Source organism: Talpa occidentalis, unplaced genomic scaffold (assembly GCF_014898055.3).
Source record: "Talpa occidentalis isolate TD23 unplaced genomic scaffold, MPIMG_talOcc4v2.1 talOcc4.11, whole genome shotgun sequence".
Classification (NCBI taxonomy): domain Eukaryota; kingdom Metazoa; phylum Chordata; class Mammalia; order Eulipotyphla; family Talpidae; genus Talpa; species Talpa occidentalis.
In genome coordinates, this window is record NW_023601104.1 from 9694095 (window position 1) to 9718631 (window position 24537).

At 46.2% G+C, this 24537-nt stretch overlaps 1 protein-coding gene and 1 long non-coding RNA gene across 4 annotated transcripts in view; both read right to left on the reverse strand.

The window, feature by feature from the left end:
* LOC119237901 (uncharacterized) overlaps positions 1-18264 on the reverse strand; it is a 67580-nt gene extending 49316 nt beyond the window's left edge. The window contains exons 1-3 of one of the 2 annotated variants that reach the window (XR_005123466.2): positions 17195-18264; positions 16950-17035; positions 15170-15306 (exon numbers count right to left, since the gene is read on the reverse strand). This is a non-coding gene — a long non-coding RNA (uncharacterized LOC119237901). Of the gene's footprint in view, positions 1-15169; positions 15307-16949; positions 17036-17194 lie in introns of those variants that run through there. The other variant, XR_008553846.1, reaches the window with a different exon arrangement.
* Positions 18265-19347: 1083 nt separating this feature from the next.
* GPR176 (G protein-coupled receptor 176) overlaps positions 19348-24537 on the reverse strand; it is a 124661-nt gene continuing 119471 nt past the window's right edge. For both annotated transcript variants that reach the window (XM_037502192.2, XM_054700477.1), the window contains one exon: positions 19348-22432. In XM_037502192.2, coding sequence (XP_037358089.2) covers positions 21310-22432 — 1123 coding nt within the window. In that variant the 3' untranslated portion in view covers positions 19348-21309. The remainder of the gene's footprint in view (positions 22433-24537) is intronic.

The window sequence follows — 24537 nt, forward strand, 5'->3', positions numbered from 1 at the left end:
CTATATATGGAATATTTCTATTAAAAGCAATACAAAAAATTTACTCAAAATGGATCACAGACCTAAAGGAAACATAAAACTGTAAAATATGGGGCCTCCCTGATGGCACAGGCGGTTGAGCCTCTCACTGTGAAGCTGTCCACAGCCTCTGCAACACGGGTTCAATCACAGCCGGACAGGGAACAACCCACATGGTGCAGCAGACCTCTCCTGTCTCCTCCGCTGCTCCCCTCAGCAGTGTGTTTCAGTCAATCTGCCTGTTCTGCTCCCCACTCTGTCTCTGGTGGATCTACTCACCCTCCCGCGCATCTGGCCTATACCCCAGTTCTTGTATAAATAAATAAATCTTTAAAAAAAAGTAAAATATGTGTGATCATAAATTAGGCAGAGATTTCTTAAACACATCAAAAGCATGATTCATAAATGATAGTGTTGATAAATGGCAGTGATCAAAATTGAAACATCAACTCTTCAAAAACATTAAGAAAACAAAGGCCAAATTTTGGAGAAAATATTTGCAAAACACTTATCTGACAAAGTCCTTATATCCAGAATTTCTGAGGTATCAATACTCAATAAGAAAATAAAAGATTAAAAAAAAAAAAAACACCAAAAATATATAGCTGGGAAACCAGGATGTGAAAAGCTGTGCAACATCACTAGTCATCAGAGAAATGCTAATTAAAGCCATAACGAGGACTTTGCTGGTGGCGCAAGGGGTTAAGACACCTAGGAAGCTCCCTGCAGCCGCTGCAGCACGAGTTCCATCCCCGGCCAGGGAGCTACCCACACGGCGCAGCAGACCCCTCCTGATTCGCCCGCTGCTCCCCTCAGCAGTGTATCTCATCAGTCTGCCTGTTCTGCTCCCCGCTCTGTCTCTGGTGAGTCCGCTCACTCCCCCCCACCTCTGGCCTGTACCCCAGCTCTCGTGCATAAATAAATAAATAAATAAATAAATCTTTAAAAAAAGAATAAATAAATAAAATAAAATAATAAATAAATAAAATCATAAATAAATCTTTAAAAAAAGAAAAATTAGAATTGCTGAGTTCAAGGGCAGTTGTGCTTCAATTTTTGGGCCTGTGCCGAACGACGCTCCGAAGAGGATGCACCAAAGTCTCCTGACAGGTCATGCAACGGCGCCCGACTCCCCGCGCCCGAAGGCAGGGGTTGGGGTCACCTTCCCGGGGTCGTCCCAGGACGCGTCGGGGCATCTGAGCGCGACGGCGCGGCCTCCACCGCGCGGGGCTGTTTCCCGCCAGACGTTCCCCGACGCGCGGGCGTTTCTGGCGGGTCCGACCCCGCGGGCGCGGCGGCCCCAGGGACGGGCAACGACGCCGCCGCGGAAGCCCAGGCGTCCCGCGGGCAGCGCAGGGCGGGGCCGCGGGCTCCTCCCCCCACCCCCACCCCCCCCCCCCCCGTCAGGAGCGCGGCGGCAGCGCCGGACCCCGAGACGCCATCTTGGGGGCGCCGAGGCGCGGGCGGGAGGCGGCCCCGCGGCTCCTTCCCGGCCGGGCCGCCCCGGGGGAGACGCCGCCACCGGACACCCCGGGCCCGGCGGGCGCCCTCCCGGCCCCGCCCGCGCCGGTCCCGCCCCGCCCCGTCCGTCACGGCCGCTCGCCGGCCCCGCGGCCCTCACCTCACGGGGCGCGTCGCCGGCGGCGGAGCCCGGCGGGCGCGGGGGGGAACCGCGGGCTGCGCAGCGCCCCCTGCTGCCCCGCGGGGAGCGCGTCCGTCCCGCGCCGCGGCCTCTAGCGGGGGTTGGGGGGTGGGGGGTGGGGCGTTGTAGGCGCTGCCGCCGAAGCGCCGCCGCGCGGACGCCGTTTCCCGCCCCGGGCGCGCGAGGCCCAGTCTCGCGAGAGGGGCCTGGACGGGCAGAAGCACGGCGGGGCCCGGGGCCGGGGCCGGGGCCGCCGGGGTCTTGGGAGCGGGGCGCCCCCGCGGGCTCTCTCGGGTCCCCGAGGACGCCGCGGCGGGGGCGGGTCGGCTCCCCTCGAGGTGACGCCCCGGAGGGTGTCCGGGCGCTCGCTGAACGCTGTCCTCGCCGTGAGTCCCGCTCCTGCGCCTCGGCCGCCTCTGCGCGCAGCGCCCGCCCCGGGCCGGGGTCACGTCCCTCCCGCAGCGAGGGCGCCGGGCCCGGGAGCTCCTGCCTGTGCCCTTCCCGCTGATTCCTGCGCTGGGTGATGTGTGAGGTGTTTCTGCGCACCCTGAGCTGAACACAGTCAGGGTCCTAATGACTGTCTGCACCTATGTCACTGGCGAGTCCTCCCCTTCTCGGCGCAGGAAGACTGTTTCCCCGCGTCCCCAGGCCGGCTTTCCGTGTCCCACCTCCATCGAATGCCTGCTCTCCCGCCCCACAGCCCTCACAGCCGGCCGGGCATCCTCACATGCGGCAGCCCTCCAGCCTCGCTCAGGTAGAGCGTGTGTTTTCTGAAAGGGTTTTGGGGGAAGCGGGTCAGCATCAGTGGAGGGAAAGGCTGGAGGAACCACAGCTGCAGCCCAGGGCAGTTCTGGGTGAAGCCTGCCGGGGAGCGCCACCCTGTGCTGCTAAATTCCATCTCCAGCCCAGACGCCTTCGTAAACTCCACACTCATCTCACTGTGTCGCATCGCCACTTTGATGTCAGAAGCACCTCAGACTTAGGATGTCAGAAAAGTAACTTCTCGACACTCTTCTCCACATCAGTAAAGATAACTCCATCCTGCCAGGCTCAAGCCCAAAACCCTGAAGTCCATCTCAATTCCTCTTCCTCTAGAAATCCTATCGGCAACTTGTTATAAATCCTATCAGTTCTACATTCAAAATATCGCCAGATTTGGGGCCTCCCCGGTGGCGCAGCGGTTGAGCGCTGGGTTGCGAAGCTGCCCGCAGCCTCTGCGGCACCGGTTCGATCCCCGGCTGCTCCCCGGCCACCGAAGGAGGGTCCCACATGGCACGCAGACCTCTCCTGCCGCCCGCTGCTCCCCTCAGCAGTGTACTTCGGTCCTTCTGCCTGCTCTGCTCCCCGCTCTGGCGCTGGTGAATTCTCTCACCCTCCCGCGCTTCTGACTGTACCCAGTGCTTGTATAAATAAATAAATAAATAATAAATAAATCTTAAAAAAAAAAATTGCCAGATTTCACCCACTTCTCATGACCTTCAGTGCTTCCATCCAGGTCCTTTCTGCTAATGAGGAGAAAATATATTATTAAGCAAATGTATAGAATAAAGGTCCCACCAGAGGAGCACTTTCAGCCCAGGTGCAATTAATACTCCAATGCAGGCATAATTAACAAATTTGCTGACTTAAACTTCTTTCCCTTGGAAGAAAAGTGGCTGGGTTAGTCCTCTTGTCTAAACAAACATATTTCAGAGTCAGATACAGGTGGAGCAGGTCCATCTCCTTGGAGTAATCTCCTGATGGCTGCATCCCCCCCACCCCCAACATTCCCCTTAACCTGGAAGCACCTTTGCTCTTCACCAATGGTTTTAAAACAATATATCAATCTATGTAACAAATGCTGAGACAACTATGCATTTGTTAAACAAAAAACAAATTATGCATTTGTTAAATGCATGGACAATTAAACAACCCTCTGTCTTTGGTCAATGCCCAGATTTTGTGCATGAACTTAGGTTCAGCGTCAGGGTCTGCATGTCTTATTAAAGGTTTCCTGACCTCACCATTCCTGAAGTACAGCTTGTCCTTCCTCTGCCTGGGTAAAAGGCCAGAATTTCTATAACACTGCCATTGTGGCCATGGTCTCACCTAGATGTTTGCATTAATCTAACTGTTGCCTCCTTTGTCACCACTACTTTCAAACAGCACCCTGGATGAAAGTTTCAAAACCTAGGTCAAACCAGCTGATTTCTCTGCTCAGGAATCTCCATGCAGGGCTCACAATTTGACAGCCCTTTCAATGCCCCAGATCCTAAATTACCCGGCTCTCTGTTACCTTCATACTCCTTATCAACTTTGCTCCAGCCTCAGGGGCCTCCTTCTTAGTGTGCTACACAGGACCCAGTATTTATCAGGAAATTAAAAAACACCAAATTTTTAAAAAATCAGCTGAGAAAGCAAGAAAATGGGAGGTATAATTGTAATTCTGCAAAAATTAAACCTTATCAATCAACATGAAGATGGGACTGAAGGAATCCACGGATATCAAGTCTAAAGCAGAAGCAGGAGACACTGACAGGCTAAGTCAAAGTGAGGTGAACATTCAGAGAACCAGGACAGGAGCACACGGGAGAGCGTCTGTCTTGGTCAGTCTCTCTTTGAGCTGGTGCCATGTTAAAAGTATGTGTGCTTTGCCCCAAGGCTAACATTGATTCTTGCAAAGAAAAGAAATATTAATAAGTATTTCATAATCATGGTATACCATCTACAAATCTGATATGCCCAAAAATAACAAATCTGGGGTTCAAAATAAGTCCCTAAATTAGCAACCACCAATCTGTGGTTCTGTGAAGTGCTGTTAACCTGGCTTGTATGTCACATTATTCAGATGGTAACCAAAACTTTTCCCTGTGTTCTCCAGTATTTGAATTCTTGCTATAAGCTATGGTTTTTGGAAACACTTCTAAATTAATTGTCCTTGTTTTTTAAACAAATCCTTCAGATAGATAACAAGTAAAAAAAATAGGAAGAAGGTTGGAAGAATTTTTAAGATGAATGAGATTTTGAGAAGTGGCAATTCTAATTTCTTATTTGTGCACCACAAAATTAGTATCTGTTGGGAATTTTGAAACACTACTTGCTCTACCTCCAATAAGAATAGCTACCATGCATGCACTCACTAATGCACAAACCCCTTTAAATATAGTTCCCCCAGTATCCCTATGACTCACTCTTTGGATCCTGATACTAAATAGCTGGGTGATCTTGGGTAAATTCATTAACTTTTGTAGACCCTAATTTCCTCATTTGAAAAATGATGTGGGGCTAGTTTTCTAGTTCTTAACTCTACTGGCTACTGCACATTAAAAGCATTTGGGGAGATTTCAAACAAAAACAACTGTAGCTGAGACCATAGGAACATCTAAATGAACAGATAAATCATCTGGGGGTCTTGTTAAAAATGCTGATTCAGTGTCAGGTAGGCCCCAAATCTCTAACAGGTTCTTAGGTGATGCCAAAGCTACTGGTCCACCAAATTAGGTATTAATGGCACCCAATTCTTATATTTCATGAATAAAGGGCATTCTTTCCCTTTTTTAAAAAGGTTTATTTATTTATACAAGAGCTGGGGTATAGGCCAGAGGCACGGGAGAGGGAGAGTATTCACCAGAGACAGAGCAGGGAGCAGAAAAGGCAGACAGACCGAAAGCACTGAAGAGGGGAGCAGCAGGCAAGAGAGGAGAAGTCTGCCACGACATGTGGGTATCTCCCTGTCTGGCAGGGCGTTGAACCCGGGCTGCAGAGGTTGCAGACAGCTTCACAGCGCTTCCCTCAACCCGCTGCACCACCGAGGAGGCCCCTCCATTTATTTTTTAGCAATTAATGGTGCTCATTAAGAAAATAGCACATTTTGGGGCCTCCTTGGTGGAGCAAGGCATTAAGATGCAGCACTAAGAAGCTATCCCCAACTACAGCAGGCTTTAATCCCTGTGACCCACATAGTGCATCAGACCTCTCCCGACCTGCCTGCTGCTCCCCTCAGCGGTGTGTTTCAGCCAGTCAGCCTGTTCTGTTCCCTACTCTGTCTCTGATGAATCCTCTCACCCCCAGCACCTCCGGCCTGTACCCCAGTTCTTATAGGAATAAATAAATAAATAAATCTATTTTTTAAAATGAACAAAAAAAAATAGCACATTTTCGATTCTTGGGGATATGGGGAGGAATGGACAACTAAGATTATGGCTAAAGATGACTAGGTTGTGACCAATCCCCTAAGTTTTGGTGTTTTCATTTTTTTTAACTGTTGCTTTTGAAATACATACAACATTTTATATATATATATATATATATATATATATATATATATATATATATAAAGCTAGTGAAAAGAAAACTCAGCTTCAATAGAAACTTAGTGTCTTCACTGTCTGTATCTTTTTCAAACTAAGTCCTATTTGTAACATCTTATGTAAAACTCATCTTGAATTGTTCTCTGTCAGTCCCACTTCGTTTGTTTACCTCCTGCTGCTTATATTGGCAGTCTACTGAGAAGCTGTTTGTGCCTGTGGACAAACTATACCGAATTATATTTGTCGTGCATGAGTACACAATAAGTTGTCTTTGATTTTAATTTCCTGAAATAAGTCCATGTCAGCGATTGTGGGTGACATCCTCGAAAGCATTCACACTCAGATATAAGTCAGAGATCTCCATACATTTCTATGCTGTTTTCAGAAGTGCTGTGTTCAAAACCCAAACATATTCCAGAGAGTACGGTGCCTTTCAAAATAATTCATAGGTTTCTTCTAGAGTCAAGATATTTTAAGCAAAATCTCCTGGTCTCCTTCCAGGTTGGTGACATGTGGCAGAGTTGGTTTCAGAGTTGGTTTGGGTGTTTGTTTCCAGTCTCTTCCTACTCTTGACATTCTTCTGAATGGAGTCAGATTTGAATGATTCAGAGACAGCGCACATTGTATTCCATCTGGGTGGCAACTACCATTCCAGTTTTGTTGTTCCAATTTCCCTTCTCTCACCATCAGCTTCAGCCAAATGTAACAACATACCAGAAGAGGATGTCATCATACATTTCACAAACTAAATAAATAGCCATTTCTTCTGAAAAGCAGTTAAAAGTGTGTGCCATTGGACAGTTGCTACCTGTGAGTCAAAGTCTATTAAAGCAAATAGACTCTATTAAAAAATAATATTTACGGAGTGTTTAGGACATGCCTTAGATACAGCATTTCAATTCACTTCATAACATCTGTGTGTTGACACTATTTTTATCCAGATGAATAGTTGAAATGCAATGCACAGAGAGATTAGGTCCTTTTTCCAAGGCTATTCAGGAACCAGGCGGTACTGGGATTCCAACCCAAGTTCCAAAACCTGCTCTCTTCACCTCCTCAGGAGACTGAATTCAAGAAAAGATGGTGTATCCACTAGATGGTGCTAATTATCTTCTGTTAAAGATAAAACTTTAAGAAGCTCTCCCTTGCCTTGGATTTTAGGTGTGTAATTCAAAAAACCACTGTTGGGCCTCCCCTGGGGGCGCAGCGGTTGAGCCCTGGGCTGCGAAGCTGCCCGCAGCCTCTGCAGCACCGGTTTGATCCCCAACCCCGCGGGAGAGGGTCCCACATGATGCAACCGACCTCTCACAAAAAACCACTGTATGTTTGTGTCCTGGATGTTTGAGCTATGCTTGGGTACATCTTTAAACAGCCATCCAAAAAGGAAAACAGAAAATTAGAGCTAAAAAAAAAAAAAAAGGATTTTTAAAAATATCTTAGTACATTATAAATATCTAATAACCCTTGGTGCTTTTGAGGGCATGTACATTAGTACTTACATCAAATCTGAAGACTCCATGAGTCCATATTTATATCATTTACCTTTTATACAAACTGCACTCCCTCCGTGCATTCCAACCCTGCCTGACCACGCGGCCATCCCTGTAATCAAGAGGCATAAACAGGGAAGTAAATAAAGCCTAGAAGAACAAAATCAGATTCAGGAACAGCTAACCTTGTTTTTATTCACAGTAAAATTTACTTTTAAATGTAAATTTAGTTTGTGTTTAGCACTTTCAAATAAATATGCTTAGTACTTAAAGGCTATGAAATAAACCTGCTAAAAACAGTTCTCAGATTGTGTTGTTCATAAGGATCTTATCAGGCATCACTTAAAATGTTGATAAGACCAACTAGTAGTTACCAGAAAGGAGGGAGTGGGTAGTTAAGCAGAAGGGGGACCAAGGTATGGTGATGCATAGATCTGGCCTTTTAGCTATGAACTAAACAGTATTTCTGATGGAGACAAGAACAGAAAAAGAAAAACAAACTGAAAAGGAGGTGCGCCACTAGACCAGAAACCTGGCTCACACAAGGAGGTGGGGGTAGAAAAGATTAACATAGCCACTGACGCAGCTATGGAAACCAAGATCCTTGGGCCCAGACGACACAGTTGCAGAAACCAGTATCCTTAGGCCCAGACTGGTGTCCTCAGGCGCGGACACCTAGATTACAAAGCATAACACCCAAGCAGGTATCCAAGGGCGCATCCAAAGGTAAAGATATGGAGACTGAGCCCACTGTGGAATCTCTGGTCCCCTTCAAATTCTACATAGTTATCCAAAATTAGCAACCAACTGACAGCTCACAAGGAGTGAGCCCCTCCTAGATAAAAGAAGACTTTTTCAGGGCAGTCTCTGCACAGGCTCGGGGCAACAATCCCACTGCCCATCTGTGACTATGCAGGTGCCTCTTTTCAACAACTCTCACCCTCTTCAGGGCAGCAGCTTCCTGCCTGCCAATGACCCGTCAAGGCCGCCTGCCTGCAACCATGCAGGCCTCCCTTAGCAAACCTGTCCCTTCTGGGGCAGCTCTTCCTGCCCGCTTGTATCTATGCAAGTGTCTTTTACTCTTCTATTTCGCTGAAACTGGAGCTCTGGGGACACCTTTCCCAGAGTGAACCCAAGGGCCCTGGACTCCAAAACCACTGACTCCAAAAATCACAACATTTACACATCTTAATTCTCGACACTAAATGCCTGAAATATTAATATTATAGTATATTATGACAGTTTAAAAACTGTCAGTTTAAAAAATGTTGATTTTAGTCCCTGGTCCCTAATTCAGTGATGGGGTTGCTGCTCTGAGGGGTGCTGTGGAGACTCCTGGAGCTGGGCCACACAGGGGCTCTGAAGACAGATATCCAGTTCTTTCTCTGCCAATAGTAAGCTAGAAAAATGAAGACTGTTCTCCCTTCTACTTCCTTGACTCTGAGCCCCTTCCTGCCTCTTCCTGTTCAGAGTGGAGTGCTACACCTGATCGTGCTGGTCCAAACATGTCCCATTTTTTAAATCACACGGAAAAACCTCTCAATGCCTATTAGTTCAAACACATAAGGATACCCTGAGGGTTTTTTAAATTAAAGGAATCAGGCCATGGATTGTCAAGGACTGGGTTGAATTTGGTCAAATGATAGGAGTATCACTGTGGAGATAAAAAGAAAACAATACCAGGAGCCTGGAGAAGCATAAAGAGCACGACACAAGCACACACAGACACACCAACAAACAGAGACACAAGCACAAATTGTGCAGCTATATGTTTTGGACAGTTAATGAGGCTTGTTTTTAAAAGACAGTAAAATAAATAAAAGAAAATGAAGGTATCTTCTAATTTCCAGAGTGTTTTTTTTTTTAAAGATTTATTTATATATACAGAAACTGGGGTATAGGCCAGAGTTGTGGGGGTAAGAGGATTCACCAGAGACAGAAGTGGAACAGAAAAGGCAGAGTGACTGAAATACACTGCTAGGAGAGCAGGCGTGAGTCAGGAGAGGTCTGCTGCGCCATGTGGGTACCCCCCTGGCAGGCAGGGGATTGAACTCGTGCTGCAGTGGCTGCGGATTGCTTCATAGGTTGCGTCTTAACCCCTTGCGCCACCAGGGAGTCCCTCTTCTTTTGCGGGGGTGGTCATGTTATTTATTTTTTTAATGGAACAATGGAGAAGATTTTAATAGTCAGCAGAGTTTGGGGGCAGGAGTAGAAAAAGGGGAAAGATCTGTACCTGTCTTTAAAGAGACAATTTCCTTCTGTGCGTAGTTAAGCATGTGTTTCCAAGACACAAAACTGGGATGTTGTGCACAACAGGCACAAAAAATATCCGTCGCTTCATCTGTGTCTCCACAGATTGCCTTGTGAAATCAGGAAAAGATGGAGCTTTGTTTTGAAGACGCCCAGACCACGGTGTTAGCTCTTCAGGTCCCTGCCAGACATGCAGGGGCGCCACGTCTCGCCTGGCCGGGAGGGTTTCTGGCGCAGGTGCCGTCTCGAGGGCGGAGGGCGGGATGGCGCGTCGGGAGCTGGGGCGGTTTCCGCGCGTTACGGGCGCCGGACAGCAGGGGGCGCGCAGCCGCGCGCACGGTGGCCCAAGGGCCTCTCTGGTCTGGCAACTGGAGCGCCCGGGGCTGGGTCTACACCAGGCTCCCACACCGAGTTTCATCGTGTTGGCCGCCTTCCGTCCCGTCCTGGACGCCCGCAACTGCCGTGGGTTGGGGTGGGGGCCGCGCGCCCTGCGGAGGACCAGCCGGTGCATCCCCGGGGGCGCGGAGCACCCCCCCGCCCCACCCCCCTCATCTCCCCCACCTCATCCCCCTCACCCCCCGCCCCCCCCCCCCCGGGGAGCACCCGGGAGCTGCAGGGACGCGCTCCGGGAAGGGGCTCAGGTTATTCCGGCCTCAACAATCAGCTCTGCCCTATGAGCCGTTCTAACCAGAAAGGCAGAAACTGGTTTCTCTCTCTTTTCTCAGCGATCCCCTCACAGAAACAGGCTGCTCTGCTCTGGTGACCCCGCCGACTCTGAAGTGCGGTCGCCTGGGGCGATTCTGCACCTGGGAGGAGCTGCCCGAAGCCCCCAGGCTGGGGGCAGCTGCCTTGTCGCGGCCAGCGGAGGTCACGGTGCTGCTCTGGTCCCAGGCTCTTGCCAGAGGAAAGGAAAAGACGTTGCTTGTGGGTAACAACTGAAGGGAAGGTCAGTCACTTCACCGCAGTCATCGTCAGCCCGGGACTGCAACTCGGGCTCTGAAGACACTGTCCACGCGCGGAGCGGCAGGAGTCGCGCGGCAGCCCCGGGCGAGCTGCCTTTGCTGCCAAGACATAACTCGTATACTGAGCTGGATCCCCGGTTCCGCGGGGGTTCGTTTTATTTTAAATTGTATCTCCTGCTCTGTGAACTAAACGGCATGTTTAGGACAGAAATCATATAAACCTTTGTTATTATGCAAACATTTTATTTTATTTTTTTATTAAATAAATTTTATTCTTATATTCCCCATACAATTGCAACCCCCTGATTTTGACCCCAATCCCTCCCCTCCCCGCCCCTCACCCCCCATAGAGTGTCTTTGGTTCATAGTTGTTTGTTGATTTTGATTTTCACTTTCTTCTAGTTATTCATTTTCCTGGTCCCTTATTTAAGTTTTCTAGATTCCTGCTATGAGTGAGACCATCCGGTATTTTTCTTTTTCTTTCTGGCTTATTTCGCTGAGCATGATCCCTTCCAGCGCCATCCATGTTGCTGCAAATTGCATGTGTTTATCTTTTTTGAATGCTGAGTAATATTCCATGGTGTATATGGACCACATCTTCTTGATCCAGTCATCTATTTTGGGGCATTTAGGTTGTTTCCAAAGCTTAGCTATTGTAAACAGTGCTGCTATAAACATAGGGGTGCAGGTGCTCTTTGGAATTGATGTTTCTGTGTCCTTTGGGTAAATACCTAGGAGTGGAATTGCTGGATCATATGGAAGCTCTATGTTTAGTAGGTCCAGAAATCTCCACACAGCTCTCCATAGTGGTTGGACCAGTTTGCACTCCCACCAGCAGTGCAGGAGAGTTCCTTTTTCTCCACAACCTCGCCAACATTTGTTGTTGCTAGTTTTTTTTAATATGTGCCATTCTCACTGGTGTGAGATGGTATCTCATGGTAGTTTTGATTTGCATTTCCCTGATGACAAGTGATGTTGAACATTTTTTCATATGCCTGTTGGCCATCTGCATTTCCTCTTCAGAGAAGTTTTTAGCTCTTCTGCCCATTTTTTGACAGGATTATTTTCTTTGTTGTTGTTGAGTCTCATCAGCTCTTTATTATGCAAACATTTTAAAGCAGAGTAAAGGAAAATAAAAGCAATTCACATAGCACATTAGAAATCCGTCGAACCAAACCTTAAGATTCTTGAACGGCAATGTGGAAAAAAATTATTTTTCTCAGAGTTAAGAGCTCAGACATTAAGAAGAAATAGGTTAACAACCACAACGGGTGCTCACCAGCCAGGGATCAGGCAGCCATCCTGGCATTGTTAGCATCCCATTTACGTCTTACACATCTTTTTTTTTTTTTTTTTTTAATTCAAAATTGAGGTATAACAGGGGGGTCGCCTGGAGAAGGGGAAGCTCCAGGTTCCCTGCCCCACCCAAGGAGGGGTGAAGCTGAGCAGAGGGAAGGAGCAGCTGCAGAGGAGGCTGAGCAGGAGGGTAAAAGGATGGAGCCAGAAGGAGACCTGGAGGAGGCACATGGAGCAGGGAGACACCTGCAGAAGTTGCGCTTGCCTTTTGGACCTGGACTGGGTGAAGCAGATGTGGGTGAGACTTGTGGGGAGGTGACAATGGCGGCTTTAATTTTGCTCTTTTTCTTCCAGATGTGCTGGCCCTGTCTGCCCTATGGGTCCCCACCAGAAGGTGCCTTAGGCTTGTGGCAGGCTTTTGGGCCTCAGCGGCCCTGCTCTGGGCCAACCCTGTTTAGCTGGACATTTACCCACCAGGTATGGGGAACTTCGGCGCTTGATCTGGAAACTGTTCTTCCCCTTTTCTGTATTGCACACGAACTGTACTAAGATTCCTTTCCTCTGAAGGTCTCACACACTAGAGGATGTTTGTTAATGGGGCAGCTGGCAGAACCTATTTAGAATGGGCAGTTTTGGGGGGGACCCTCTCCCTGCATCTAACAAAAGTATTGTTTCTATTTGAATGTATACATTATTTCTTAGACTAGGAACTTGTCCTCATTTTGATCACTACTGGTTTTCTTGTTTGAATCTTATTTGATCATATAAACTCCTTATTTAACAGAGGTTGGTTTATTTTTCCTTCATTATATCCTAAGACACACTCTGGAATTGATGTTCTAATTTGACTCAAAATTCATTAGGTTTTGTATGCCTGTAACTCACACATTGACACACAAAACTAGTCTCTGCTAAGAGCTGAGCTGGGTCCCGACTTTTAACCTCTCTCCATCTCAATCTTGTATCTAGTAAAACGAGGGGCTGAATCAAGGTTTCTGTGCATCTTTCAGCTCTGAGAGTCTGTGACCACCTCATTTAAACAGTCAGGGCTCTCCCTCAAAATCACCTGCTCATGTGTCCAGCCTGAACTGCAGCAATATTCAGCGTAAAAGACTCAACAGACTGGGTGGCAAGAACTGCCTCTTAAAAAGCATCTGGGTAATGGTAACAGCCATCTGTTTTGTCCCCTGGAATCTTCAAACAAATAATGAGCAAAGCAAAGCCACAACAGATGTGCCCTATTTTTTATAGCACAATGCAATGGGAGGAATTGAAAGTTCGTTTAGGTTTTGTGAGATTTGGGTTTATATTCCCTGTATTGTTGATTCTGGAGGGACAAGCTACACTTCTCCAGGCTTCCTTTACTTAGCTATCTATTAAATACACTTTGTTGAACTAGAGAAAATAAAATGTTATTTAAAATGATATTAAATGTTTCACAGAAATCCCAACTTTGAGATCCCAACTTTGGACTAAATTTATGGGAATTTTGTTTTCAGATATGTAGGACCCATGGGAAAACATAGTTTTTTGAGTGTCTCAGCCTTTTTTGCCAGTGACCTACCTTCCAGCACAGGTGGCCTAAGAGAGAACATGTAGCCTTGAGATGAGTCCGCATGTGCCCATGGTACATAACTGTAATCTTCAGGTATAGTTCACATGCCAATGAAACTAGGCTTCAACTTGCTCCTGTGCCAGCTTTGTCTATACATTCTATAAAAGTTCCTTGACGGGGGGCACTCACTGGGCAAGGGCCTACTGCTGCCACTAGAGCCCGGGGGGCTGCTGCTTTTGCTACCTGTGTATCTTCCGCTGCCTCCTAATGAAGACTTGTTCCTGCTCCCACACATGGGCTTCATGACCCGTTTTCTCATCTGCCACCATGGAGAACCAGGTAAGCTCGTAGCTGAGGCCCTACAGGGTGGCACACTTACCTGCGTGCATTCATGTAACCATTGTGCGTTGGTCACTTCCTCTTAGCCAGATTCTCTGGTAAGCTGTTTCTGGACCAGTGAGCTGTTCAGTACTTTTCTAATCATGCCTAGTCGCTCAGAGATCCTCAAAGGGGTGGGAGCTGGATGGTCACAGACTGCTTTAACTCTGCTCCTCCAAGTGTTAGGAGTAAGAGGGGTTTCTGAGTGTTAACTACCAGGTAGATACCTATCTATTCCTAGTAAGTGCAGTAATAAACTGGAAGACCCTAGTTAGGGAGATAACTCTTCAGCTTCTCAGCCTACTTTTGACTGGAATTATTTAAATATCAGCATGAAAAATCATTTAAAATCATTGTTTTTTGGCTCTACATTTTGTTTCAATTGCTTGTCCCCAATGATGTTTTATTTCTTTTACAAAAATAAATTTTGATAGGAAAAAAATCACTGTCTTCCACTCTCCACATCTTCCTTGTGGATTAGGCATTTTTTTAGTCACAAGTGCTGGTCCAAGGTCTTGAACAAATCACCTAATATCCTGGCCACAGTTTCTTCATATTAAATTATAGGGGCATTATATAACCAGGCTAAGATCCTCCAAATGCTAAGCACTATCACTTTATGAAATAAATGGGCATTTTATGGAGGCATAAATTTCCTAGATTTAAAGGAAAACATTGTCACCCATTGACCAAAATCACCAAGGAAGAAGCTTATAAATTTCACTTTGCTTCAGTACTTACTGTCAGCACAGAGTGATTCACTTTGTCTCTTGTGGGGTTTTTTTTTTCTCCCATCTCCTAAGCAGTCTAGAGGATAGCAGCCCTATCTAAAACTCTATACTAAAACACATTATACTGGCATTATTAAATGCAATGTTTACTGTTTAAAATGAGTGAATCTTATTAATATTTCATATATTTGCAGGGAAGAATATGAAGTCCCTCTGGGAGCATGGACAATGGGTTAGAGTGATTTGATAGCAATGGTCTTAAATTTAATGAAGGGTAAATTTGGTGCAGAACTAATGAGGAGGACATGAGGCAAAAGATGATGCCAGTGAGGACTCTGAGCCAGGTGATCTCAACCTTGGTTTCCATTAAGAGATTTTTCACATTCACTCTGAACTCAATGCCTCTACCACAAAAATGGGAAATCATGAGGCAGAAGGAAATCTGGGAACTAATATTGAGAAAAATAGCTGCCAGACATTAAGAATTTCAATCCAGTTCCTAGTACAGTCTAATAATATGTGCCAAGTGGGTATTCAAAAAACAGTCCTAATAACAATAGACGATAGTCATCAGTACACTGGAGGGTACAGTGGAAGAACTGGGGCTTCATGCCTCTGTGCTGTCTTTAGCTGTCCCTAACTGGCTTCATGTCTTAGGGCTGTGACATGGCCGTCTGTGCCTCTCGATTCCGCATCTGCAAAATAAGGATCTTATCATTTCCTAGAAAATTTGTGGGCCGGGCTTCAACATCCTCCGGTGAAACATCATATATAAATATAAAGCAGGCAACCAGAAGCTAAATGCTAACCAAGGGAATGAATTTTAGGGGAGTGTATTATAAAAAAATTAAGATTCTCTAAATAATATTCTTTTTTAAAAAAAGATTTATTTATTGAAGCATATAAGAACTGGGATCCAGGCCAGAGGTACAAGAGTTTGGGGGCAAAGGGGGTGAGAGGATTCACCAGAGACAGAAGAGGGGAGAGCAAAACAGGTAGAGCTACTGAAATGCACTGCTGAGAGGAGCAGTGGGCAAGACAGGAGAGGTCTGCTGAGCCATGTGGGGTAGCTCCCTGGCTGCAGATCCAGCTCTTGCTGCAGTGGCTGGATAAGGCTTGATAGAGCTGAGACTTTAAGCCCTGCACCAACAGGGAGGCCCCTCTGAATAGCATTCTAATGACTTGAACTAGTTAATGCAAAAGTATGTATATTGCATCTCTTTAGATTTATTTTTATTTTTTATTTTTTTTATTTTAAAAGATTTATTTATTTATTTATACAAGCACTGGGTACAGTCAGAAGCACGAGAGGGTGAGAGAATTCACCAGAGCCAGAGTGGGAAACAGAACAGGCAGACTGACGAAATACACTGCTGAGGGGAGCAGCAGGCACAGCAGGAGAGAGAGGTCTGCCTGCCATGTGGGACCCTCGCCTGCGGCTGGTGATCAAACCAGCGCTGCAGAGGCTGCAGACAGCTTCGAAGCCCGGCGCTCAACCGCTGCCCCACCAGGGGAGGCCCTGGATTTATTTTTTAAAAGATTTGTTTATTTACGCATACAAGAGCTGGGGTACAGGCCACAAGTGTGAGAGGGGCGCGAGGAGTGAAAGGATTCACCAGAGACAGAGTGGGGAACAGAACAGGCAAACTGAACTAAATACATTGCTGAGGGGAGCAGCAGGTGGGACAAGAGAGGTCTGCTGAGGCATGTGGGTTGTTCTCTAGCCAGCCCGGAAATTGAATTCTGATGCAGAGGCTGTAGATTGCTTCATAGTGCTGAGACTTAACCCCTTGCACCACCAGGGCAGCCCACTTTGGATTTTTTAAGTAGATGTAAATATAAATTCTAAATACATAAATTCTAGGATACATTTATTAAATTCAGTATTATATATGTCCATATTTACCTAAAATAGTACGAGTTCTAAATTAATTTCTGAAGCAAACTAGCATTACCTAAATTAAACTTACTTTTAAAAAGTAGCAATAATTCCTAGAAGTACTTTAATGAATACACGAAGGAAAAAAGAATAAATGTTTCTTCTTGGTTATTGAGAAGATAGGAGGGAAGAAATAGAGTTCTGAACAGTCTGTAAATGCCTACTTCATGCAGCCAAACCAAGGAATTATCTGAATAGATGAACAGTACTTGAGCACATCAGTAAGTCACTGGTTATGCTGACCCTGAATTTGCTCATTTTCTTAAGTCCCTTATGGTTCGTTGCTTTTTCTTTTGTTTAGTCTGAGAGTATACTGCAAAATTCAGAAACTTTTAAAAGTTAATTTGTATTTTTATGTATCATTTCAAAATATAATAAAGATTTAAAATAAACAAGAACCTGCAATAATTTCAGCGATCTCCATATTCTGAATAATGTATGTGATCTCTGTTGTATCATCCATGTGGAACATAATTCGGTTGCATCTGTCATGATAGAGGAAGATATTGTTCTCTTTAATAAATGATCCCCTTTACTTCTCCTACACCCCATAATTTTTTATTTAATTATCATTCAGTATTTACATTAATATGCCCATGCAAATATTATTCATTAAAAATTAGAGTGTTTGTTATCTTTCTTACCTTTCATGTCTCTGAAGTTAATAATTCTTTTACTGTTTCCTTCATTTAGTTCTTTGTACCTATTGATGATTCATCCCTCACCTCACAAAGGCCTCTCTGCACCAGGTCAGTCACAGCAGGTGATCCCCCAGGTACATCCCTCCTGAGGCACCCCATTTCCCTTCTCCCTGAACCGGTTCTTTAGGCAGGCTGCACAGCGGACTGGGATTACTTTCCACTCTGATCCTAGGAGTTCCCCTGGCCTATGTCCTGAGTGACTTTCTGTTTCTTAGACTTCCCATTTTCCTCTTTCATGGTTTATGTTCTCATTTTGTTAGAGCACAACATCCAATAGGTTCATCAGATTGAAGAGACAACAATGGCAGAAGAAATGAGCTCTGTCAGCATAAACATCTCTCAAGTCCCAGAGCTCCCGTATGGATTGCTGGCCCCTATACCTGGTTAGCTGTCATGCTACGAGCTCCCGTCACAGACACTTGCCATCCTCCTGCATAACACGCCCTATCTCCACTCTTCCCCTTCTGCTTTTTGTTTTAGTGAATATCCTCTAAAGGCTTTTAGCAAGAGTAAATGAGAGTTTTCTTGAGGCTCGCTCATTGGAAAATATCTATTTCACCTTCGGTAGTTCACTACCTTAACTAATGGTTTGGCCAGATGTAGAATTCTACCTGGAAATCATCTTTCTTCAGTCTGTTGAAGGCATTGTTCTGTTATCTTTTGTTGCTAGTGTTGTTGAGAAGTTCAAGATCATTCTGATCTTCATCCTTACTACTACACCTGTTTTTTTCCTCTCTAAAAGATTGCAGTCTTTCCTTTATCCGCCTTGTTTTGAAATTTTACAATGATGTGGACCTATTTTCACTCATTTTGTTGATACTTGATGGACCTTTGGAAATGAAAACTTAAATTTTTCTCTGGGAAATACAATCCAGAGGCAGAAAGCCAGACTTGAGTTGTATATGGACCTCAGGACAACACTAGGAAAGTACAATGTAAGACCTGCTTCCTCCATGAAATCTACAAGGAAGAAAATGCAAAAAGGAAATAAGAATTTTGGTGGGGAAAAACCAAATAAACCCTCAAAGAATTTTTATGAGCATGGATTCATATAATGATAATAATAACGATAATAATAATAATAATCTACAAAAACGTAAAATTGCAGAGTTGAGAGGACTAAAGTCTAATTCCCTCTTCAGGGTCTGAATACAAACTAATTGTCCACAAACTTTGTGAAAAAATTTTTTTCGGGCCTCCCTGGTGGCGCAGTGGTTGAGCGCTGGATTGCGAAGCTGCCCGCAGCCTCTGCAGCGCTGGTTCGATCCCTGGCCGCCGGGTGAGGGTCCCACATGGCACCCGCTGCTCCCCTCAGCAGTGTACTTTGTCAGTCTGCCTGCTCTGCTCTGCTCTCCTCTCTGCCTCTGGTGAATTCTCTCACCCTCCCGTGCTTCTGACTGTACCCAGTGCTTATATGTATAAATAAATAAATCTTTAAAAAAAATTAAAAAAAAAATTTTTTGCTATAGCTTCATTTTCATTTTGAGATAATAATTTAGACAGTCAAGGTTTCCTTCCCATTCACATGAGACTGTGGTATTGTGGACATGTGTGTGGAAATGACATCTTTCCTCAGTGCCACTGCCCACAAGGTCATTCTTTACCCTCTTTGATGCGGCAATCCATCACCCCTCCTTCCCTACACTTTTGTGCTTCAAGTTTTCTCTTTCTTTCAAAATATTGATGTAGGGCCTCCCCTGGTGATGCAGCAGTTGAGCACTGGGTTACGAGGCTGCCCACAGCCTCTGCAGCGCCAGTTTGATCCCTAGCCACCAGCGAGGTTCCCACAAAAACAAAAACAAAAACAAAAACACTGATGTAAATAGCTTGGTACACTGATGTAAATAGCCTCTATCAGGCCCTTGATGCCTGAACTCAGTACTTTGCCCTGGGGTAATCATGACTCCAGGAGCAGATCCCTTTGCAAATGCACAAATCTTTGTTTTGCTGAATCCCTGGGGCTTTGCCTACAACTGGAACCCGAGTTGGTGACATTTATTCAAACATTGCAGGTTCTCCTTTGGGAATTCACTGTTTCACATGGTATATCCCTTGGGAGGAGGAAAAAAAAAAAAACTCATACAACTTTCTTTAGTACAGAAACTGCTTTTCAATTTTTTATTAAAATGTAGTTCTTCAGAGTATAGGAATACACCTGACAATGACCTGTTAGAAGTCAGCCATCTGCTTCAAACATACATAGGGAATACCTACCAAATTCTGCCTCATCAGAATGTATTAAGTTGTACATACATATTAACAGAACGACACCAAAGAGGTTACATTGGACAGATTCTCCTAAGTGGATGTGATTTTCTGACAGATTATGTTTCCCTTGATGAGAGCTGTGACAACGGTGAAAGTTTTGAAATCAGCTAGAAGCCCACATGTGAACTATCAGGAGCTACAATGGCATGCGCAAAACACGCAGGAGGCAGGGCTGCCTTGAGGGCACGTCCCCTGTTTTTGCTGTGAGCACACAACTCTGCCAGGAAACAAAGCACGAAGAGGAAGGCGCTCCCTCTGCAGGGAAAAGGCCTTTGGGTTCACACTCAGGAATCACAAGACACCACACCCAGGAGAAGGAAAAAAGGAACTCCCTACACAGGGTCTGAGTCTCCTGAATGAAAAGGGCCAATGTGGTTCCAACAGGGGATGCGTGAGGCCCACTGCCCTTGGCTTGCAGAAGTGTGCCTGCGAGCATGCCCGCTTCCCTTCAGGCTTGCTCCTGGCCCTGGATGAGCTCCCCTCTGCACTATTAACAAGCACAAACCACTTTAGAGAGAAGACACTTGATTTGCCTTCGTTCAAAGTGAAGTGTCCTCTGTAGTTTGACTTTAGCCTGGTGAAATCCACCCCCAACTGGATTCAAGTTACTTGTGAGAACCACCAAGGAACTAATCTGTGGAGGACTCTGTGCTCCCTCTTTTGTCTTTGGATTCTGCTAAACTTCACTAGGAAGGAGAAAGTAGTGAATTCACCTGGGCTAGGTGTTGCCTTGACATTTTATTATGAGAAAGTCTTTCTCCCTGTTCTGTTTCTCCATTGTGCCCAAAATGAAGGGAGAGCCACAGTGGTACAAATAGGGAATGAAACTGGCCACGCCTCAATTCTGCAGTTCTCCTGAGAAGGGAACCATCTTGGTCAGACTTTTTCCAGTCTTTGGAGCAGAATCATCTTTCCTAATCAAGAATTTTTGCTTGATGTGTGAGATCACATGGGAAGAGTAAAGTCCACAGTACCTGGACATATCTGTCTTCTCCACACTTAAGTTTCTCTCTCATTTGCGGGTAAAACACAGCTTAAGAGGGAAGGAATAATGAAGAGTTTGCAATGCTTTCCAGCTGACACCCACTGTGACCAGGGGACATCTCCAAGGCCTCGGTGATCCCAACAAATGTCAGAATTTCAAGACAAACTATCTCCCTAACCCCCAAGCATATCCACCGCCCTGTCAACTGGAAGTAGGATAGTCATTTCCTATCTATGACCCAGTGAAAGGGATGAAAGACATCAGTAGCAACTGTGACCATCTGATGGTCCTTCAAGAGACGATATCAAATGCCAAGTCCCTACTTCTCTGAAGGCAGAGATCAACATAAAAAATTCACTTTCCATCATAATTCAGTCTGTCAAATGGGTGTTTTCCTTTTGGCAACAGCACTTCGTCATCATCTCAGGCTCCCCTTCAAGGGTCCCTGCTCCCTTGGAGCTCATGGGCCCTCTTCTCTCTGTGTTGTTTCTGCTGGGCCCAGGGACCTGGGAGCTCACATAGAGTATCCATTCTGGGGCCCGTTCCCACTGCCCAACTTTCCCCTCCGCAGAGAGAGGGGTAGACTTCACAAAGGACATCAGTCGTTGAGATAAATACATATATTCCCTCGGTAAAGAGGACATTTGGCTTTCTATGATTTCCCTTTCATTCCAAAGCATATGGTCCACATGGGAGGAGTCAACCCATTCTGGGCTGCAATGATCTCACAGGAATCATTGGGCCAGAGTAAAAGGGAGCAGGAGTGTGGGATCTCCCTGTTTCTTCCAGGAATCTACAACCCCTGCTAGGAATCCACCTTTGGAAAAATACTCACTTTATTGTTCCTGCTCATCTTCCGCTCAACCCTGCCTACCTTGGGCATCTTTGTCTGGATCAGCTCTTCTGGGGTGTTCCCCAAGGGGGGAAGCAGCCGCTTCTTGCTGTTCCGGGTCTCCGAGAGCCACTGAGGAGGCAACTCAAAAGGCCCAAAGCCAAACTGCAGGGAATACTTGTCAGGGAATGTCTCAGGCTCCACCGGGGCTGCTGGCACCCCCTGGGATATAGAGTCCACTGTGCCAGGGGGTGATGCAGGGGATGCAAACTGTGGCCCCTGCTCACCCTCCAGGCAGGTGGTCAATATCTCCTTGGCCCTGAGGTCAGCTGAGCCCATATATTTGGCTTCACTCTCTTCCTCATCCTCTGTGGGCTTAAAGATCTGCTGCTGCCCAATGTGGAACATCTCCAGGAGCTGGCTGCCTGAGCGCATGCTGGGCTCCAGGCTGGCATCAGCCATCCCAGTCCCTGTACTAACCACATTCCGGCGACTGTACCGGTGGTGCAGTTGTACCAAGGTTCCTACCAAGCACTTGCGGACAGATTTGTTGACAGTAAGAAAGAGCACAGGATTTGCCAGCAAAGACACTTTGGGCAACCAAATGGCAGTGAGCAGCAAGAAGACAGAAGTATCAGGGACATTGAGTACGGTCTGGTAGATGACGAGGGTGACGTAGGGCACACTACAGAAGATGAAGACCATCACCATGGACAGCAGGGTGGCATGCAGTTCTGCCTCCCGCTGGGAGGCATAGGGGATGGAGATGGTGTTCTGTGGGGTCCGAAGCGCTGCAATGATGACCTTCTTCTTCTGGCTAGCACTCAGGGCCCGTCGGATCAGTATCAAGAAGAGGAACACTACAGCCACAGGCACAATGACCGTCGTGATGTTATAGACCAGGACGTACACCAGGTGGCCCATTGAGTTGCTCCAGACTTCGGTACAGGTCGACATGGCGTAGATATCGGCCACATTGGTCACAGCAAACACAGGGATGCTGGCCACCACTGCATGAGCCCAGATGTACATCACCAGTTCGCGGGACTTGGCATCTGATAGTTTTCTCTCCAGGGGATACAGGACTGAGTAATACCTGCAAAATGTACAAGCCAATTCATTTCACAGGGGCAGATACTCTGTAAATTAGGGGACTCTATATTAGCAAAAGCAGAAGCAAGTGGGGGAAAGGATTAACTTCTTTCATTCTGCCTAAGACAGAGGGGCCCACTGGGTAAATTAGGAAACCATACTTCAAGTTCTGAGGATTTTAGAATGTGAGAGGGATCACTGGACAGAAAAAGGTAGCTTCCCAAATGAGTAGACAAAAGTCCCCTCTTCATGGGACTCTCAAGACGTCCTCAGTCAGGAAAAAAAGTAATTGATAGCAAATCATGACTAGTTTTATAATTGTTATATCACCACCAATATGGAGTGACTCCATCTGCTATAAGGACACAGTGATTGCTCAATTTAAGGATAAAGAGAAATTTGTAAAAAAAAAAAAATTACATAGGGCTAGAGAAGCTTTAGGGAAAATTTCAAAGCCACAGAAAGAAATTTGTCCTCACACATATCAAAGCAGGCTGGTGCACGTTGTATGCATGGTGGTCACTGGCACTTTCAGCCACTCAAGGCAGAAGAACCCAGTGTGAAGATAGGCTCTGACAAGGTCCTTCTATAAAATCACTTCAGCTGACAAAAGCATGCCTGCTCAGTTGCCACTGTCCCCATGATACTCGCTCAGCAACCTGAAGAGCACTGAGTAGATCTAAAATGACTGCATTATTAGATTTGTGTTCAAATCAACTGAGACTTATTTTCCCTTCCAGCTTCAACTTAATTATTCTGTAACTACCTAGTTGGAATTCCCAAAGCACCTTGTTTTAAGATCATCAATGATTTAGGGAAACTGAGTAATTCTTCAGATCCCAAAATCACACCTGTCACAAAAGGGCTGCCAGCAGCCATGGGCGATAGGGTGAATTTCTTGACATTAGCTGTGCCCACGTCTTGGCAGTTGGCAACTGCTTAATTCACCTTACAATCTATTGCCATCCATCCCCTCACAGGGCCAGGTAAGCAAGCACGCCTTCCTGCCACGAGGATTTCTGGGCACCCCGTATACACTAATATGTAGGGTACACGGACCCAATTCCCAAGTGAGTGTGCAAAGGTTTCCCCACCCAGGGAGTAAGTCTCGGACGCCAAGGGGGTCTGAAAATTCGACTCTTTTCAACTGAATTCTGATACAATTCCACAGGGTAAGGGCTCAATCTTCCAAGACTGCCCTCCTCTTCAGAGGCAGGCCGCAAGTGCAGGTAACAGCCTGATTACAGATGGGAGGTTTCTGCAACCCCCTCCTCAGACCTCAGGGGCCAGTTGCAAGCACAGACTATAACCCAGGCTTCTCACTGACTCCGTATAAATCGGGGGTACCCACAACCCACCCTTCTTGGGCTCCATTAATTTGCTAGAACGCCACACAGAACTCCGGAGGCCCATTTACCTACCACATCACCAACGTATTACAGAGGATATGAATCCACAGCCAGGTGAGGAGAAACCTACAAGATCCTAAACAAGAGAGCTTCCGTCCCTTTGGAGTTTGGGGTCTGCCCCGCAGCACCTGTAAGTGCTCTATTGCCCCAGCCTGGAAGCTCTTGGAGCTCCCCCTTCCCTCCCTCTGGGGATTTTATGGCGGCTTCATTACACAAGGCACAGTGACTAAATCATCAGTCCCTGGTGACTGCACTCGACCTCTAGCCCCTGCAAGTCAGGGGCAGGATCCCTCTATTCACATTGCTGTCCCTGCCAAGCAGCCCCCATGGCAGGTATTTTCCAAAAGTTACCTTTGTTAACCTAAAAAGAGACACTTAAATATTCTCAACACTTGGTAAATTTCAAGGTTTGGGGCAGACTGTGAGCCAGAAACTGTGAAGATCAAATATGTATAAGAAACAGATTTCTAGGTGACAAAATCATCTATGTCTTTAGAATCACAATATCACTGCCAGGTACCAAGTTACAAAGATGACAAAACACACGAAAGATGAAGAAACATACGTGAATGTTTCCCAACTCAGTGGAAAAGATATATGCAAACAAGCAGTGAGGAACAAGGAGTTCTACGGGGCTCTACTGGGAGTTACACACAAAGGGGGTACAGGAAGGGGAGCACCTGGGAGAATGCCAAGGAAG